Source organism: Rhinoderma darwinii, chromosome 3, assembly GCF_050947455.1.
Source record: "Rhinoderma darwinii isolate aRhiDar2 chromosome 3, aRhiDar2.hap1, whole genome shotgun sequence".
NCBI classification, from domain to species: domain Eukaryota; kingdom Metazoa; phylum Chordata; class Amphibia; order Anura; family Rhinodermatidae; genus Rhinoderma; species Rhinoderma darwinii.
In genome coordinates this window covers 241,396,882-241,415,555 of record NC_134689.1, presented here as the reverse complement: position 1 = coordinate 241,415,555, position 18,674 = coordinate 241,396,882, and the positions used below count along the sequence as shown (strand labels likewise).

General features: G+C 42.1%; 1 protein-coding gene across 6 annotated transcripts in view; it reads right to left on the bottom strand.

The window, feature by feature from the left end:
- Window positions 1-3,717: 3,717 nt before the first annotated feature.
- Window positions 3,718-18,674, bottom strand: part of IMPDH1 (inosine monophosphate dehydrogenase 1) — a 62,378-nt gene continuing 47,421 nt past the window's right edge. For 5 of the 6 annotated variants that reach the window (XM_075857573.1, XM_075857571.1, XM_075857570.1 and 2 more), the window contains 5 exons: window positions 18,046-18,190; window positions 13,746-13,889; window positions 11,908-11,991; window positions 10,497-10,513; window positions 3,718-4,219 (listed from right to left, as the gene is read on the bottom strand). In XM_075857573.1, coding sequence (XP_075713688.1) covers window positions 4,128-4,219; window positions 10,497-10,513; window positions 11,908-11,991; window positions 13,746-13,889; window positions 18,046-18,190 — 482 coding nt within the window. In that variant the 3' untranslated portion in view covers window positions 3,718-4,127. The remainder of the gene's footprint in view (window positions 4,220-10,496; window positions 10,514-11,907; window positions 11,992-13,745; window positions 13,890-18,045; window positions 18,191-18,674) is intronic. The other variant, XM_075857576.1, reaches the window with a different exon arrangement.

The following is an 18,674-nucleotide window of genomic DNA, read 5'->3' as shown; positions in this document are numbered from 1 at the left end:
CTGCTTTTTATACACAAGCAACACATAATTTAGTGAAATGACCAAGCAATTATATTTGCAGGTTTCCAAGATTTTTTTCATCAAGAGGTTTTCAAGTTTCAGCAAATAAAAACTATTCTTTCCATAACAGTCAGTTTTCCAATATACTTTCTGTATTAATTTATCATGGTTTTCCAGATCTCTTCTTGCCGTCATTCAATTGGAACACTTAGTTTACTCATAAGGGATACAATTCTGTCCTGTCGTTTGATACAGGTGCAGAGTTTGATACAGGTGCAGAGTTTGATACAGGTGCAGAGTTTGATAGTTACAGTGCACTTTATTGTAACAACCCGAGGACCTGTGTTGTCCATCACGCGACCAGAACAGATTATTGTTTACAATTAAACAATGAACGTTCCTATTGAATGAGTGAAAATTGCGAGGAATTGATATAGAAAGTATATTGGAGAACTGTATAACTTTATTACACAAACAACAACATTTACATGTGGAAACCTGACAACCCCTTTAAAATTGATTTTAAAATGTATAAATGTTTTACTGTATAATATCTTTATAGGAAGGATTTCATATTAGAACAAGCTTAACACTAAATCGATCTTCTCAAAACTAAACCCAATCTACATTTGAAGTTAACGCTCTCTAAATAACCATCTTTATATCTGTGGCAACACACATAGTGAGGGTACAAACCCACAGAGCGTAAACTCTGGATTTTCCTCAACTGATTAATTGCGGAAAATCCACAGCGTATTACAGTAGCAGCAGTGTGGGTGAGATTTCAACATCTCCTCCCCATTGTGGAAAAATTCCGCCTAAAAAAAAAACCGCACATATATTGAACTGCGTTGCAGTTTCTTCAACCGCAGTACATCAATTAATGCTGCAGAATCGCAGCTCTTCTGTTGCGGGTTTTCGCATTGAATTCAATGGGGTGCTTAAACCCGCAACAAAGCGGCTTGTGTTGCGATATTTGCGGTGGAATCAGTAATTGCTGCAAAAATCGGAAGTAAGAAAAAAATAAGAAATTACCCAGAGTTCCCTGCTTCTTCTCCAGTCCAGCCTCCCTGGATGATGTAGCAGGCCATGTGACTGCTGCAGCCAATCACAGGCTGCCACGGTCACATGGCCTGCGTCATCCAGGGAAGCTGGAGCGGTCGTCAGAGGAGGGAGGGGGTAAGTAATTGCGATAATTTACGCCTGACAAAATGCACCAGTGTGGTGCGGGATTTCGGACATATTCCCTGCGGCGTCCAGGGCGGCTACGCTGTGCATCTTGATGCAGCGTATGCGCCCTAAATACGCTGTGTTCTCCTACCCTTAAAGTTAAACTCTGCTTTTATCCATCGGCTTACAGGTCCTTGAGGACATCACTGAAGGCCCATGAGCAGAGAATCCCAGATCGCTGACATCCTTCATCTTATAATTTTTACAAATAACACAATTGTGAACAGAGCCTTACCTATAGATAACAATAGCTCAGAGAAAGGGAGGACGTGTGCACGGGCATTTATGGTGGCACACAGCGCGATTATGGGTACCTCTATTTTCATGTACTCTTAGTATGGGTTTGGAGATTTCAGTGACACGGATCCTGAATACAGCTGTATGCACAAGCCCTTAACAGGCATTAATGAAATCATGGTTTATAAAACAAGTAAAACAAATGTTTTCTGTTTTAAAGAGGGAAAAAAAAACCCAGCAAATTAACTGTTTAAGGCCAGGATCACGTCACACAGTTGATGCAGTTTGTCTTTTTTTTTTTTTTTAAACCACAGGAGTGGACGCAAAAGAAATGAGATGCATCAGTCAATTCTTTATAGCGCTTCTTCCCTTTGGATCCACTTCTGGGTTTGGCTAAAACAAAAATAAAAAAAATGGAGCCAAATACTGCATCAAAATGGTGTGTGTGATCCTGGCCTAAATGTGTCTATGTGTGCTCCATTCCCGGATTGCCTCTGAAGTACACAGACACAGCCAAGATGAGTCAGCTGTTCTAGGTGTATATCCAGTAGGTCTTTCGTGAGACTGACTTATGTCCCTGGTTACTAACAGCCACCTCAGTAAGGAGGGCTTACGGTGGTTTTGAGCAATGTATCCTGATGTATACAGCCAGTCCTGCTGCAGGTGTTCTCCAATATAAGACCGGTTTTGGGTATACTAGTGTTACGGCAGGCATTTAAATTAATCTAATTATTACCCCTAGACAAGACGAGCGTTCATAAATTAAGGTGTTTATGAATTTACTTATAGGAATGTATTTTTAAATGATTTAATTTTGTTTATTTCCTGGAGAAACCCTCTAAGGCCTCTTCAGGTGCCATTTTTTTTTTATGAGACCTCATTAACAAACATTACAAAAAAGTTAGACGCCACTGGCAGATTTCTAGGCGCACTGGTATAATTTTGTTGATTTTTTAAAGCTATTAAGACAGTTAATTCAGGAATTACTGTATATCATAAACACATTAGCAGGCGAAGCTCGGATTTATTGCTTGGTGTTCATCATCATCACCTTAATGACATGGTAATAAATATAGCATACATAAATTGATCACAATGCACTAGATGTAAGGAATGGCAACATTAAGAAAAAAAAAATACAAAATTATGTATGAAATAATTCTCTCTTAAAGAGGCTCTGTCACCACATTATAAGTGCCCTATCTCCTATATATGGAGATCGGCGCTGTAATGTAGGTGACAGCAGTGCTTTTTATTTAGAAAAACTATTTTTACCACATTAAGAGCGATTTTAGCTTTATGCTAATGAGTTTCTTAATGCCCAAGTGGGCGTGTTTTTACGTTAGACCAAGAGGGCGTTGTACAGAGGAGTGTATGACGCTGACCAAGCAGCGTCATGCACTTCTCTCCATTCAGACAGCACATAGTATAAGACAGCGAGTAGACGTTCCTGCCAGCCAGGAAGGGATGTCCGTTCACAATCCTGGCACTTCGTTAACGTTTGCTCTGCTGTAAGTACCAAACAAACGTTAACGAAGTGCCGGGATTGTGAATAGACGTCGCGTCCTGTCTGGAAGGAACGTCTAGTCACTGTCTAAACACTTCAGTAACGTTAATATGTCAGTATAAGACAGCACATAGTGAATAACAGTGTCACTATGTGCTGACTAAATGAATGGAGGAGTGCATGACTGATTGGTCAGCGTCATACACTCCTCTGTACAACACCCTCTTGGTCGAACGTAAAAACATGCCCAATTGGGCATTAAGAAACTCATTAGTATAAAGCTAAAATCGCTCCTAATGTGGTGAAAATAGTTTTTCTAAATAAAAAGCAATACGGTCACCTCCATTATAGCGCCGATCTCCTTATGTAGGAGACAGGGCACTTATAATGCGGTGACAGAGTCTCTTTAAAGGTGTTGGTTAAAATAGTTCCTCTATCTTGTAACATTCATTTAAAAAACACATTCCAGTAATGAGCAAAGTAACCAAAGTAGTATAAAGTGAAACTTGCATCTGATCTGTGTACAGTCCCTGCTGCACAACTCCAAAATAAATGACAGGTTCAACAAGAAACATACAATTAGTTTAGGATGCTGAAGGAATATTTGATCACCGCTGGTTAATACCATAGCACACTGTTCCTTATTTCTGCTATACTAGATTGCAGACTGATAGATTAGTTCTGCCAGTCCTGTATTGTGAAGCCAGAACATAGGATGCAAATAAAAGGGAGAGAAAGCCAGATTGTCAGAATTATTGTACTGTATAACTTCCAATACTTCACATTATTCGGAGCGTGAGAAAAGTGTCAGGTTGCGTCCTTCCAATAGCAGTATCTCTGAATGCCTTTACAAAAGGGCTGAACACCAATGGTTATCACTGTATATAAAGAGGAGAATGCATACAGATGCTGTAAAATGTAACAGAACTATTAGCATTGCTAATCTAGGAGAACAAACAACTAGTATGTTAGCATGGCAGTAGTTAGGAGTTTCATTCTTTAAAAGTCTCACACACACCCATAGAATGGTGTCCTTAGTGCAAATACCACACCACACAGTGAGTAGGTAAACATTGCCGAGTTGGATTTCCTGCGTAATAAGGAGAAGGGAAAGGTGAAGAACACGGGAAACAGAGGAGACTCTTCAAATGCATCACGTGGATTTGGTTGGGACTAGAGTTGGGATGTTGGGAGAAGACTGGCGATGGCTACGTCTTCCTGCTTCAGTATAGCCGCTTCTCGTAACTGGAGGGGGAAAAAACAAAAACAGATAAGCAGACAAATTTACAGTAAAACAATAATTAGGTTAACACTCCCAATACAAAACCAATATTGCCTGTCATTTTTATGTAGCTTGATAGATTTTTTTTTTGGGTTTGTTTTGCCTTAGACCATAAGCCTCTGGTTACCTTGCATTTTCCACTATATTCCTAGCTTCATGATACACCTCTAAACATAACATATCTGCCAAGTAAGGAGAGCCAAGAGAAAGAAAACCTGCAGTTTTGCATGTAATGTTTGTGGACCACTCCCCCCAATAGTAAGTATACAGTTAAATCTGCCTCTATTAAAAAAATAAAAAAAATAAAATTTTTACACTAGAGCAGATACAATAGGCTGAGACTTATTTTGCTGTAGCTCACTTATCCGCTTTGCTGTGTTGATTGGGACAGGTTCAGCAGAGAATGGACAATTTAATGAAAACACTGCTAGAAACCTAGGCATGACAGGAAAGTAATATACCATTTAGATAAAGACGTGTATGCATCTCCCCTACCACTGCCAGGTCTCAGATGGTGCTATATGCCATCACTTTCTGAAGACTGAGGGTTTATTCACACAACAGATTTGTTGCAGATTTTGCTGTCCCATTCATCTGAACGGGGCTTGCTGATTTCATGCATGTGCTGCTGAAACAACCCCCAAATGTATGGAACAGATTTTTCAGACACAGAAATTGTGAATATACCCTAAGGGCATGTTTTGATTAACTTGCATAAAACATGCAACACTCTCTTTGCTATAGGAGGCGCAAGCACATGGCATATTAATTTACATAAAGTGGATGCCTTCAATCAACACTCCCAACAGGGATTTGAGAAGTTGCTGATGCATTTCTCATTACCTAGAGTGTATTCACACTGTAGTTCTGGCATTTTTTTTTTCAGTGCGGATAAAAAGTGCAATGAAAAAAAACCTAATTTTTTTATTGCGATTTCCGCGCCAACTGTAAAACCGCTGCAAAGTGCAGTAAAACACATACCTTTTTTCACTGCGGATTTCGGCCACGCACGGTGTGAATACACCCTTAAAAAACGGTCGGTCGTGGTGAGGCATAGATTATTAGGGTAAATTAACGACAGATTTTGTGCGTGTATTCTGCACTAAACATCTACTGTAATTTACAGTACAACCCATCCGCATGTAGCGGGAAAAATCAATGAGAAATTCAGGGCATGTGGCAGATTTTTAAAACCGCAGCAAGTCAGTTCTGCTGCAGATTTATACCATGGATTTTGATCTTTGCAATGCAAATTATGCAGATTTTTTTTCCACCACCTCCGAACGATACAAATAACCCATGCTCTCATTTTGAAACATTATGAAGAGGTCTGCTATAAGTACAATGGTATTCTTTGATCAATACAAACAAAACGTTGTTTTCTACAAAATAATGATCACATAATCACTATGATGAGCCTAGCGAACATGAAGTATGTGAAATAGTAGAACAGATTCTGGTGTTTATTTACTGGATACTGTACACCACTCTTAAGCCTCATCCACATGACCGTAGCTGGGTGCACGGCCCGTGATTGCGGCACAGACCGCCGCGGAATGTCATGCGCCGGCCGCCCACAAATCACAGACCCCGCACACATTGATTTTCGGGTGAATTGCGGATGTAAAAACATGTTCGTGTGCAGTAGGCCTCATGCACACAACCGTTGTGTTTTTCTGGTCCGCAAATTCCCGGGCCGTGGTCTGTATTTTGTGGATGAAATGTCATCCGTAGTGCATCTGCATGTCATACGCAAAATTCGGATCATGTAAAAAGAGCGCAAGGAAAACGCGGGGGGGTCAATAAGATTAGGGCAATGACAAATTTATATAGTTCGTTTTTTTCCTTGTAAAAATAGTAAAATGAAAAACAAATTGTTAAAAATTAAAATTAGTTTTGCGTCGCCACATTCTGAAAGCCATGATTTTTCCATAGATTTTAGCAAAACGAGTAAAATGAAAGGTTTGGGTTTTTCTTTAGTCCCCCAAGGGAACTTGAACCAGCGATCGCAGACCTTCATTAGGCCCCCAGGCTGCCATGACATCCAAAGTCACCCTGCAACCGCAGGCTGTTAAGAGGGGGGTAATCTTTCTAACTGCTTAGCTGCCTCGGTCGCTTTTGACTGGGGCATCTAAGGGGTTCAACTAGTTGGATCCCGTCTGTTCCAGTATCCTACAGCCGACATCCCCGTAGTATGGAGTGACCTCAGCCCATTTCATACTCCCGCTACACAGCTAGGACGTAATTACAAGTCATAAATCAGGATGGGATTAAAAGGGGTTTCCCGGTTTTATGTATATCAAGCTTGTGTTTCCGGTTCGTGAATGAGAACACTATTACATTCAGAGTCTGCAAACCATAAATACCTAGTCCTGCCCTCAGCTGGTAAGCAGACACAATTGTAATCAGTCCAATGTTCTGAGATCTAAGCAGCCTGGACTCCAAGACTGCTACACTGTAGCAAACTGCCAGATAGCAGTCACTGCTAACGGATTTAGGATGTATCAGCTGCATCCACTTCCCAGCTGAGAGCAGGATTTTGTACATGTTTTCTCATTTAAAAACCATACACAGGACACAGACAGTCATATATATTAGGGTTGTCACGATACCAGAATTTGAACTTCGATACCGATACTGCGTGTAGTATTGCGATTGCGATACCAATACGATACTTTGCCAACAGTAATAATAAAAAAAAAAAATCTTCCATTTTCTGAGGTGAGGCGCGACGTGTGATGAATTTTGAATGTGCCTCACACTAATAGTAATTAACCCCATCATGTTTCTCAGTCATAATGGGTTAATGTGTAAGGTACATGATGGGGTTAATTACTATTAACGTGAGGCACATGGAGGTTAAATTCATCACACCTCGCGCCTCACAATAAGGGCTTATTTAGACGAACGTGATATACGTCCGTGCAACGCGCATGGTTTTCACGCGCCTCGATTGGACCTATATTAGTCTATGGGGCCGTGCAGACTGTCCGTGAGTTTCACGCAGCGCGTGTCCACTGCGTAAAACTCACGACATGTCCGTTGTGTGCGTTGTTCGCGCATCACGCACCCATTGAAGTCAATGGGTGCGTGAAAATCATGCGCAGCACACGGAAGCACTCTCGTGACACGCGCGTGATTCGCGCAACAGCAGTAAAAAGTATGAATGAAAACAGAAAAGCACCATGCGCTTTTCTGTTTACAAACAGTGTCATAATGATGGCGGTTGCGCAAAAATCACGCAGCCACGCATCATACAAGGGTGACACACGGAGCTGTTAAGTACCCTTTGTGCGCACAAAACGCACACGCTCGTGTAAATCCGGTCTAAGTGAAAGAAAGCAGTTTTTTTTTTACAGCGTACACATCATAAATGACGCAAAAAAATAGTTGTACAGGTTATTACGGCTGCGCCAATGCCGAATGTGTATATTTTATGTATTGAGATTTATTTTAATGTTTATTGTAAAAAAGGTGTATGTGTATTTTTTTTTTTTATTTAAAGTTTAAAAACAAAAGTAATATTAATGTACTGGCATGTATCAGACACAGTGAAGGAAATAAGTATTTGATTCCTTGCTGATTTTGTAAGTTTGCCCACTGTCAAAGACATGAACAGTCTAGAATTTTTAGGCTAGGTTAATTTTACCAGTGAGAGATAGATTATATAAAAAAAAACAAAAACAGAAAATCACATTGACAAAATTATATATATTTATTTGCATTGTGCACAGAGAAATAAGTATTTGATCCCCAACCAACCATTAAGAGTTCAGCCTCCTCCAGACCAGTTACACGCTCCAAATCAACTTGGTGCCTGCATTAAAGACAGCTGTCTTATATGGTCACCTGTATAAAAGACTCCTGTCCACAGACTCAATTAATCAGTCTGACTCTAACCTCTACAACATGGGCAAGACCAAAGAGCTTTCTAAGGATGTCAGGGACAAGATCATAGACCTGCACAAGGCTGGAATGGGCTACAAAACCATAAGTAAGACGCTGGGTGAGAAGGAGACAACTGTTGGTGCAATAGTAAGAAAATGGAAGACATACAAAATGACTGTCAATCGACATCGATCTGGGGCTCCATGCAAAATCTCACCTCGTGGGGTATCCTTGATCCTGAGGAAGGTAAGAGCTCAGCCGAAAACTACACTAGGGGAACTTGTTAATGATCTCAAGGCAGCTGGGACCACAGTCACCAAGAAAACCATTGGTAACACATTACGCCGTAATGGATTAAAATCCTGCAGTGCCCGCAAGGTCCCCCTGCTCAAGAAGGCACATGTACAGGCCCGTCTGAAGTTTGCAAATGAACATCTGGATGATTCTGAGCGTGATTGGGAGAAGGTGCTGTGGTCAGATGAGACTAAAATTCAGCTCTTTGGCATTAACTCAACTCGCCGTGTTTGGAGGAAGAGAAATGCTGCCTATGACCCAAAGAACACCGTCCCCACTGTCAAGCATGGAGGTGGAAACATTATGTTTTGGGGGTGTTTCTCTGCTAAGGGCACAGTACTACTTCACCGCATCAATGGGAGAATGGATGGAGCCATGTACCGTCAAATCCTGAGTGACAACCTCCTTCCCTCCACCAGGACATTAAAAATGGCTCGTGGCTGGTTCTTCCAGCATGACAATGACCCGAAGCATACAGCCAAGGCAACAAAGGAGTGGCTCAAAAAGAAGCACATTAAGGTCATGGAGTGGCCTAGCCAGTCTCCAGACCTTAATCCCATCGAAAACTTATGGAGGGAGCTGAAGATCCGAGTTGCCAAGCGACAGCCTCGAAATCTTAATGATTTACAAATGATCTGCAAAGAGGAGTGGGCCAAAAATCCATCTAACATGTGTGCAAAGCTCATCATCAACTAAAATAAACGTCTGACTGCTGTGCATGCCAACAAGGGTTTTGCCACCAAGTATTAAGTCTTGTTTGCCAAAGGGATCAAATACTTATTTCTCTGTGCACAATGCAAATAAATATATATAATTTTGACTATGTGATTTTCAGTTTTTTGTTTTTTTTAATATAATCTATCTCTCACTGGTAAAATTAACCTAGCCTAAAAATTCTAGACTGTTCATGTCTGACAGTGGGCAAACTTACAAAATCAGCAAGGGAACAAATACTTGTTTCCTTCACTGTATATGCCAGTACATTAGCCTGTGCACGGATAGTACACAGGCAGTTGTTAGGGCATACTTAGGTATGTCCTAACAGGAAATATGGTAAGACAGCCCTGGGGTCCTTCAATGGACCCTGGGCTGTCTGGCCATGTATGGTATGTCCCTCAATCGCATCACAGGGATTCCTGTGATGCATGGAGTACAGGGTGCTGCCTCTGAATGTGCACAAGTATTCCCATTCACTAACAGCAAGCAGACATCTTCAAAATGGCGAGGAATTCAAACACATTATGCAGTGAGGTTGGAAAACGCTTACGTTTATGTTCAAAAACGTCTCAAAATACGGAGCTGTTTTCAAGGGAAAACAGCCTCCGATTTTCAGACGTTTGAGCAACTAGCGTTTTTTTACGGCTGTTTTTGGAGCGGTTTTCTTTGGAGTCTGAGAAAACGGCTCCAAAAACGTCCCAAGAAGTGTCCTGCACTTCTTTTGATGAGGCTGTTATTTTACGTGCTGTCTTTTGACAGCGACGCATAAAATGACAGGTCGTCGGCAGAGTACATCGTAAAGCCCATTGAAAGTAATGGGCAGATGTTTGCCGACGTATTGGAGCCGTTTTTTCAGACGTAATTCGAGGCGTAAAACACCTCCATTACGTCTGAAAATAGGTCGTGTGAATCCAGCCTTAAGAAAAAGGTTACACATGTGGTGCAGATTCAGATCGGCATAATTAGAGATAATTTACAGAAAATTAACCTGGTTATAACTCCCTCCCCCCACCTGAGCACACAACTGCCACCATCTTGCAGTTTTACGGTCTTAGTAAATATTGGAATGGTTAAAATAAGGGGAGAGCTCAGTAGGCAGCGTGGACAGCTTGCAATTGACCTTTTGCAAAAGGACATTGGAGCTCTTCATGGGAATAAAGAGCATGGACCACAAGTTCGTAAATTTTTTCAATGATAAAAGATAGTCGATAGACTTCGTCTAGGGTCGGTATATTTGTCAAGGAAAACTAGATATATAAAATGTATTGCATTCTCTTGTGGGTTTGTCAAATGTTATATAATGATGTAGAATAGAAGACAGATAAATGCTCTACTACTTACATGGCAGAAATGTATATCTAGAATGGATGCATGTTCAAAAAAAGAGAAAGAAGATTAAAAGCCATATGGTCATTAAGGGGGTTTCAATCTATCCCATCACCAATAACTAAAAACCATGAGAAAATGTCAAGGCTCTATGTAAAATGTAGTAGCCAGTAATACACCGCATAATTGTTATGACTATTTTGTGACTTATGTATAGTACGAGTTAAAATCCATGTTTTTCAATGTGTTGAGTACAAAGCTAATAAGAATAGGGTATGGTATTATTTGAGTGGTCATAACACAATCCGCTTTAATATATGGGCACACATTTATGGCAGATCCACAGGATATGTCATAGATGTCTAACAGATGTGGGTCTTAGAGGTGGGACCGGCATCAATCTCCTGTACAGGGGTCTCCCAACCCCGTCCCATCAGGTGAGGCGGCCGCTGCATCCAGTCAGAGCATCAGCACACAACAGGCCGGGTTTCTGAAAACAACCGAGCTACAGCGTAGCACAGTGAGCTCGGCTGTTTCCATACTCCCAACCACCTTATCAGACAATGGCCAGGGAGCAGCAGGAGCCCCGTTCTAGGGATATGTGCGGGCCCCAGAGTTGGGAACCGCATCTATCGGACATTTAAGGAAGATCCTATAGAAATGGCATAAATGTCCTAAATGAGAAAACCCCTTTGAAATAGATCTGTTACTCCCACAAATTTAGTGGGTAAACTTCATAACTAAATTGTATGATGATGTCAAAAGATGCATCATTGACCATAAACATCGGGACTGATAAGACCCATCGCTTGTACATTATAACAGGTTTCTAAAGGAACATTGTACTAGAAAAGGCCACATGCAATCACTGCCAACAAGAGTAACAACTGAAAACCATACGTGAATGGAAGTTACTGCACAACACGACTTACAAAACATGGAGGCGTATATTGAAAAAAAATTTACATTTTATATAATTTTCACAACATGCATTAGTGGCGCAAAATCATCATTACTTTAAAAAAGATAAGGCTATGTTCACATATGCATTGGAGACTCAGTTAGAACCCTCCATTGCAGATCCTGTAAAAAAAAAAATCAGGAAAAAACAAAAAAAAATAAAACTCTGCAGCATGCTGCACTATATTTTCCAGTAAAACAACGGACACAACGGAAACCTGGTGGAACAGATCCATCACTGCATTATTTTCGTTCCTATGGTGGAGCAGGACAATGGAAATGGCAACGCAGATGTGAACAGAGACTGAAAGGACATTAAAAAGTCCAAATAAAAGCATTGGTTTTTTTTCTACACTTTTGGAAATTAATCCGTATTCAGAAAATGTATAAAAAAAAAAAAAAAGCACCAAGAACTAATTCAGTAAATCCGATATTTCACCTCATCTGAATAAAGGGTAATACTTACGAATGGAGACCATGTACACCACCTTCTACTTGGGCTGATGTTGTTCTCTTTTCCAGTTTGAGTTCCCCTGAATACATCATGGACCTACAAAAGTATGAAACCATGTATTACTTCTCTAAAATAATACATTTCAGATTTGTTTACTAAACTTGAATCTGACAAAGCAACAGATTTTGGTAGGAATGTCACTGCTGAGTTTGTCAAGTATATCTTTGCTACTACTCCATTCTAAAGAGGCAAATACTGAGGGCCATCGAGCCCAAAAGCTTACGATTTCATATTAAAATGGTTCCAATCAAAACTGCCAAACCTAACTTTGATGAAATAAGTAGCGGTATAGGTTTTCCTACACTGCACACAATATTACATTGCAATCATAACTGTGGGAACGTAAGATGCAGCAAATATGCACCAGGCACTATCGTGAATTGCACAGACAGCCCATTTCAATGAAAACTTTAAGGGTAGGAACTAACTCAGATACACTGCGGATTTCCCGCAATGGATTTCAATGTGGAAAATCCGCCGTGTAGCACAGTAATGGAAGGGTGGATAAGATTTGAATAAATCTAAAAATAGTCTGGAGAAAAAAACCCCCAAAAAAAAAACCCAGAAACTTCAGAAATTGACCTGCGGTGCAGTATTTTAATCCGCAGCATGCAAATTCATACTGTGAAATCTCTGTTCTGTTGCAGGTTTTCCCTATTAAATTCAATTGGGAGTGAACAACCGCAACAAAAAGCGATGTGTTGAGACTTTTGCAGCAAAAACGCTGCAATTCTTTTATTTGAACCCCTTAACTGGTTGCAGGCACGGGACAAGAATACTCGTCTTGAGTGGTGGGTGCTTGGTGCATTAGGAGAGCCAGTGTCCGCGCGCCACGATGAGCGGGGCAATGGATGTACTACACAACCAAAGCCCCGCTCTAACGGCGGAGAGAAGAGAAACCTATTTTCTCTGCCGTTAACCCCTTTTTTTTTTTTACACCATAAATAATGTTTATACATTTGTTGTCCAGGTTGTTACAGTCTGCAATACTAAAAATGTGTATATTTCATGTTTTGGGACTTGCAAATTTTTTACAATTAATAAACTTTACATGTCTTTGTACTTTTTTATTTATTTAACATTAACTTTTTTTTTTAAATACCATAGGGGGATTTTTATATTTTAATTTTTTTTAACTTTAAAGTACTGGCATGTATATGCCTGTGTACGGTTTGACCATATTTCCTGTTAGGTCATACTGAGGTATGCCCTAACAACTCCCTGTGCACAGACAGCCCTGGGGTCCTTCAATGGATCCTGGGCGGTCTGTCAATATATGGCATGTCTCTCGATCGGGTCACAGGGATTCCCTGTGATGCAATCAAAAGGGGGGTCCCCCTGCTCATTTTCCCTTTGAATGCCACGGTCAGCTTTGATCGTGACATTCAAGGAGTTAATGGCAGAGAAAAGAGGCTTTTCTTTTCTCCGCCATTAGAGCAGGGCTGCAGCTGTGTATTACAGCCGTTGCCACACTCCTGATTGACAGTGTGCACGCGCACACAGGACGAGAACACTCGTCCTAAGGCCTTGTTCGAAATATAATGGAAACATTTACACTTTTCTTTACATGCACTCCTTATTGCGTCAAAATACGGATGCAAAATACTGGCCAAATCTACAGTGTGTGAATGAGGCCTAATACGGCAATGCTCCTGCAGCGTAACCGCAGGAAAAATAAACACTTACTGCCTTCTAACAAAAGTAGAAGAAATAAAAGGGAGGGAGGTTCGTATAAAGTGCACAACTTGAAGTAAAACCAAACAGGCATTCAATACTAAAAAGTTACTTACCGTAAAATGGAAAGACTTTTGGCCCCTATGTCTTGACAGCCATGTTGAATGCCTGCAATTAGGTATGGTGCAAATTTATGGATGGACCCTTTGTCCTGAATGGAACCAGACACACCTTGAGCCACTTTCACTTTGTCCCCTTCACTGTTATGAAAATATACAAAATGCAGTTACAGAATAGTAATTACATATAAAAGTTAGTTATTGTAAGTGGCCTTAATGGAGGTCTCAAAACAGCTATGCTAAAAGACTTGTACGAACCTAAAACGTGATTTGTTCATTTCTGTGGTTTGTCGGAAGCTATGCCAATCAGTGCAAACAGACATTCTAGCACAGTCCTGTCACAAACTGGATTTTTTTGAGTACTCACCGTAAAATTAGTTTCTTGTCCAGTTCATTAGGGGGACACAGAGAGAGGGTATTCCATTGCCACTAGGAGGCTTGACACTAAGATTCCAAAATCGTGGCCCCTCCTACAAGATATACCCCATCTACAAAAACTGAGCATATTCAGTCTATTGTTTTGACTTACCTCATTTCTACTTCTCCTATTGCTTACAGACAGGAGAATCCTTCCAATTGACAAATATAAAAACCTTGAACAAGTGTGTTGGAGAGGTGTCCCCCAATGAATTGGATGAGAAAAAGGATTATACGGAGAATAGTCAAAAACAAAAAAATTCAATTCTCTCGTTCGTTACATTGCGGGACACAGACCTTGGGTCGTCCTAAAGCAGTCCCCAGAAAGTAAAGACAGGTCACCTATTCCACAGATACCTGTAAGAGCTTGAGTCTAAGGGAAGAGTCTGCAGAAGCAAAGGTTTGCACAAAATAGTACTTAACAAAAGTGTGCAAGAAAGACCATGTAGCTACCTTGCACACCTGAAGCAGTAGCTTGATGTGCATAGCCCAGGAAGCCCCAACTGCTCTGGTAGAGTGGGTCATGATCCAAAAACAGGGTACCTTACGCCGAACACAATAAGCCTCACAAAAAGCCATCGAGTGAAAGAGGGCTTAGAGGCACGCCAACGCCTTACTGGGACCCTCCGGAAGCATGAGCAAGGAATCTAATCTGCGGAAGAAAGCAGTTACAGAACGAAGTCCAGAAGGCTTGGAAAACATCCAGGTTGTGGAGAGCACGCTCCCTCAGATATCTGGAAGATGGACAAAAGGACAGCAAAATGATGGAAGCCTTCCTCAACCTGCATTTATCATCTCACCTTGGAGGCCTACTTTCAAGCCTTGAGCATGGTAAGAATAACCCACGAGCCCTCAGAACGGCGGCCTCAGTCACGTCGTTAAATTCTGATGGAAAAGGTCCCTGAAAAAGGTCCCTGAAAAAGGTAGGGACGCAGACACAAGATTTAAGGGACATTGGCCAGCAGGGACGCTACGTCCACGTACCAGCAACAATGCATCCAATCTGACACTACCAGGATGGCCGGAATCCGTTTGACCTTAAACGGTCAGTGGAGCAGAGGCGCAGAGGAGCAAATATATACAGGAGCCTGAAGCAGGTCCACAGAGCCACAAGGGCGTCCACAGAATAGGACTCTGGAGATTAATTAGAGAACCTTGATGTCGTCATGAACATATACGGTTTGCCCCATCTGAGAGACAGCTGGTCGAAGACCTCCTGGAGAGACCACTCCCCGGGATGCACCTTTTTGCTAATGAGGACGTTTGCGACCTAGTTGTCGACCCTGGGAACACATACTGCCGACAGAGCAAGTGAGAATCTTTGCGTCCTCTGCCATTACTGCTTCGCTTAAAGTCCCGCCTAGGTGTTTGAGATAAGCCATGTCCGTGACATCGTCCGTTTGGCAGGACCAATGTCCAGTGCAGCATGCAAAGGAAGATGGCTCTCAACTCTAGCAGGTTGTAGGGAAGAGATGATTCCTGTGGAGACCACAGCCCCTAAGATGTCAGGGTTACAAAATGTTCCTCCACGCTCCTTAAAACTGGCATCTGTGGAGAGGATCTGCCAGTTCAGTAGATGGAGGGAGAGACGGCAGGGACTGGCTGGTAAGGAGATCCATCACTGGGTTGTTCGACAGACAGCCAGAGGAAAGATGTTGATGTAAGTCCAGAGAACAGGTACATTGGATAGGATTGCTCATTTAAGAGGGTGAATGTGGAACTGTGAAGGGAATGGCTACGATTGAGCCACACAATGGTTTCCAAGGACCCTTATGCAAAAATGGAGAGAGGTCAGCCAAGCAGTTTGTCCTTCAGGAAAGGATTCCCTCGTTGCAAACAACCTATCTTGGGGAAGGAACACTCGTGCTGACAGTTAGGCTGGGTTCACACGAGCATGTTACGTCCGTAATGGACGGAACGTATTTTGGCCGCAAGTCCCGGACCGAACACACTGCAGGGAGCCCGGCTCCTAGCATCATAGTTCTGTACGATGCTAGGAGTCCCTGCCTCGCTGCAGAACAACTGTCCCGTACTGTAATCATGTTTTCAGTACAGGACAGTAGTTCCACGGAGAGGCAGGAACTCCTAGCATCGTACATAACTATGATGCTAGGAGCCCGGCTTCCTGCAGTTTGTTGGGTCCAGGACTTGCGGCTGAAATACGTTCCGTCCATTACGGACGTAACATGCTCATGTAAACCCAGTCTTAAAGGCCATGCCCAAGAATACAATCTTCTGGGATGGAAAGAGGCAGAATTTAGAGCGCTTGACAATCCAACCGAACTGGCACAAGATGTCTAGAGTGAACTGGAGCACAGTCACGTTGTCCTCCCTGATAGGAGACTTGATCAAGAGGTCATCCAGGTACAGAGTGACAGACACCTCCTGATTCGAAGAAGCACCATCACCACAGACAGAATTTTTGTGAAGACTCTCGGTGCTGTAGCCAGCCCGAATGGAAGAGCCACAAACTGGTAATAGTGATGAGGCACTGCAAAGGGCAAAAAGCGCTGGTGGGACTGGCAAATAGGAACATGCAGACACTAGTTCCTGATGTCCACTGAAGAAAGAAACTATGTCCCATGGAAGAGATAACGGATCAGAAAACTTCCATGCGGAAATGGCGGACCTTGACTTACTCGCTAGAGGTCTAGGATGGGCAAAACCAAGCCGTGCTGCTTTGGCACAACAAAAAGGTTGGAGTAGAACCCCGGAAACCTTTGGTTCGAGGTACCTAAATAATGCCTCCTTGAAGAAGCAGAGTCGATTGCTTGAATAAAGCTGGCCGCCCAGGAGAGAGTGGACTGGAAGAAACATCTGAAATGTGGGAGAGCCAGACATCCTTGAAGTACAGATGTTTCTCCCCCACCTGAACTAAGCAGAGGTGCACCCTTAAGCGGAGTCTGGCTTGCCAGGTCCTGCCTTGGCAAGTCGTGGTTGCAAGGAGGGGCAAGCTTTAAAAGGATAGTTTGGCCTTCTGGTCCTGGTTGGATGGTTGTCTGGAAGATAGAGTGCTGGAAAAACTCACGAAAGGACCAAAAACGAGGACATGCCTTCTTGACAGGGGTGGTCCGTTTGACCTTGTACATGGGAGGGGAGTTCTCTTGCCATCAGCAGATTCAGAGACTGGTCTCGTTTTTGTTCCTGAAGAAACGGTAACCAGAAAAAGGAAGTGCAGTTAGAGTTCTTGGAAACCGTATCTGCGGACCAAACTTTCAGACAGGTTGTCCTGCAAATAGCAATGGTAGAGGCTGAAGCACGAGACAAGCAGCATCAAGAGAGGAGTTCTCCTTCGGCTGGTGGGTGATAGGAGTGGACACTCTTGTCCCACCTCATTTCATAGGCAGGGGGACAACGGCCATGGAGGGGATAACAGGGAGACTTCTGGTCAACCCTGTTTCCCAGCTAAAATGGGAAGAAAAACCCACACTAAAAAAAAAAGGAAAGACTCTGCTATAGTAGCAGGAGCGTCTGCCTCCTACAGACACTAAGCTTAGACTGAATTAGCTCAGTGTCTGTATGAGGGGCCACAATTTTCAATTCTTAGTGTCAAGAATCCTAGTCGCAACAGCATATACCCACAGTCTGTGTCCCCCAATGTAACGAAAAAGAAAAGATTAAAGCCAGCTTTCTCTAGGTTTGGTTTGATCATACCTTCCAACATTTGAATCCACATTTGCAGAACAGCTTTAAGCCCTGCCACCGACCATCCCAGAAAAGCCCACTTTGGGCATATTTTCAAAAGCTTCAGCCCCTTTGTGGTCCATTTCGTGGGACCGTACACCAAAAACACAGGACAGTTGGAATGTAGGGGTTGCATGACTTGGGAAAACAATTCATAAACGTGTGTGCGTGTGGAAAATAAAACATTTAAGGAGACCTGAAGTATCTTTTCTGGCTACTAGTATTTTTCTCCATGGCATCCAGTGAGCCCATTCCTCTGTATTTTTTCAGTCTCACACCATCAGAAAAGAAATATTCCCCAGGTGCTTCTGTAGTTGCAGCCAACAAGGAGCCCATCATCACTATTTAGATTAAAAAGTAAACATTAACACAAAGGTCTAAAATGTCCTGTTATTTTCAAGTAAAACCAAAATCACTAAGTCAAAGTTAGAAAAGGAATCCCCACTCCCCTCCAAGATGAGGAATAAAGGTTGCTTTGCCTTCCTCTATATTAACACTGCAGAATAGGTTGAACTCGCAAGACTTGTGTCTTTACAATCTTACCAGCTATGGTACGGTGTTAAGACCCCAGCAAGTTAGAGGATCTATACAGAAACATGAAGTAATAAGAGACCAAAATATAAAATCTCTCAAATAGACATTAGGAAAATTAAAAAATGTCCTGTCTACTTTAGGGAAATATATCACCTTATTTCCTATAGCAACCAATCACAGTAAAACTTAAGGCTCCTGGCTAGAGAGGGGGTTGTCATTTTTTGCCCAATTTGTGTTTTGCCGATTTGCCACTTATGATGATCCTTTGGTGAATTCACCAGAATAAGGTTT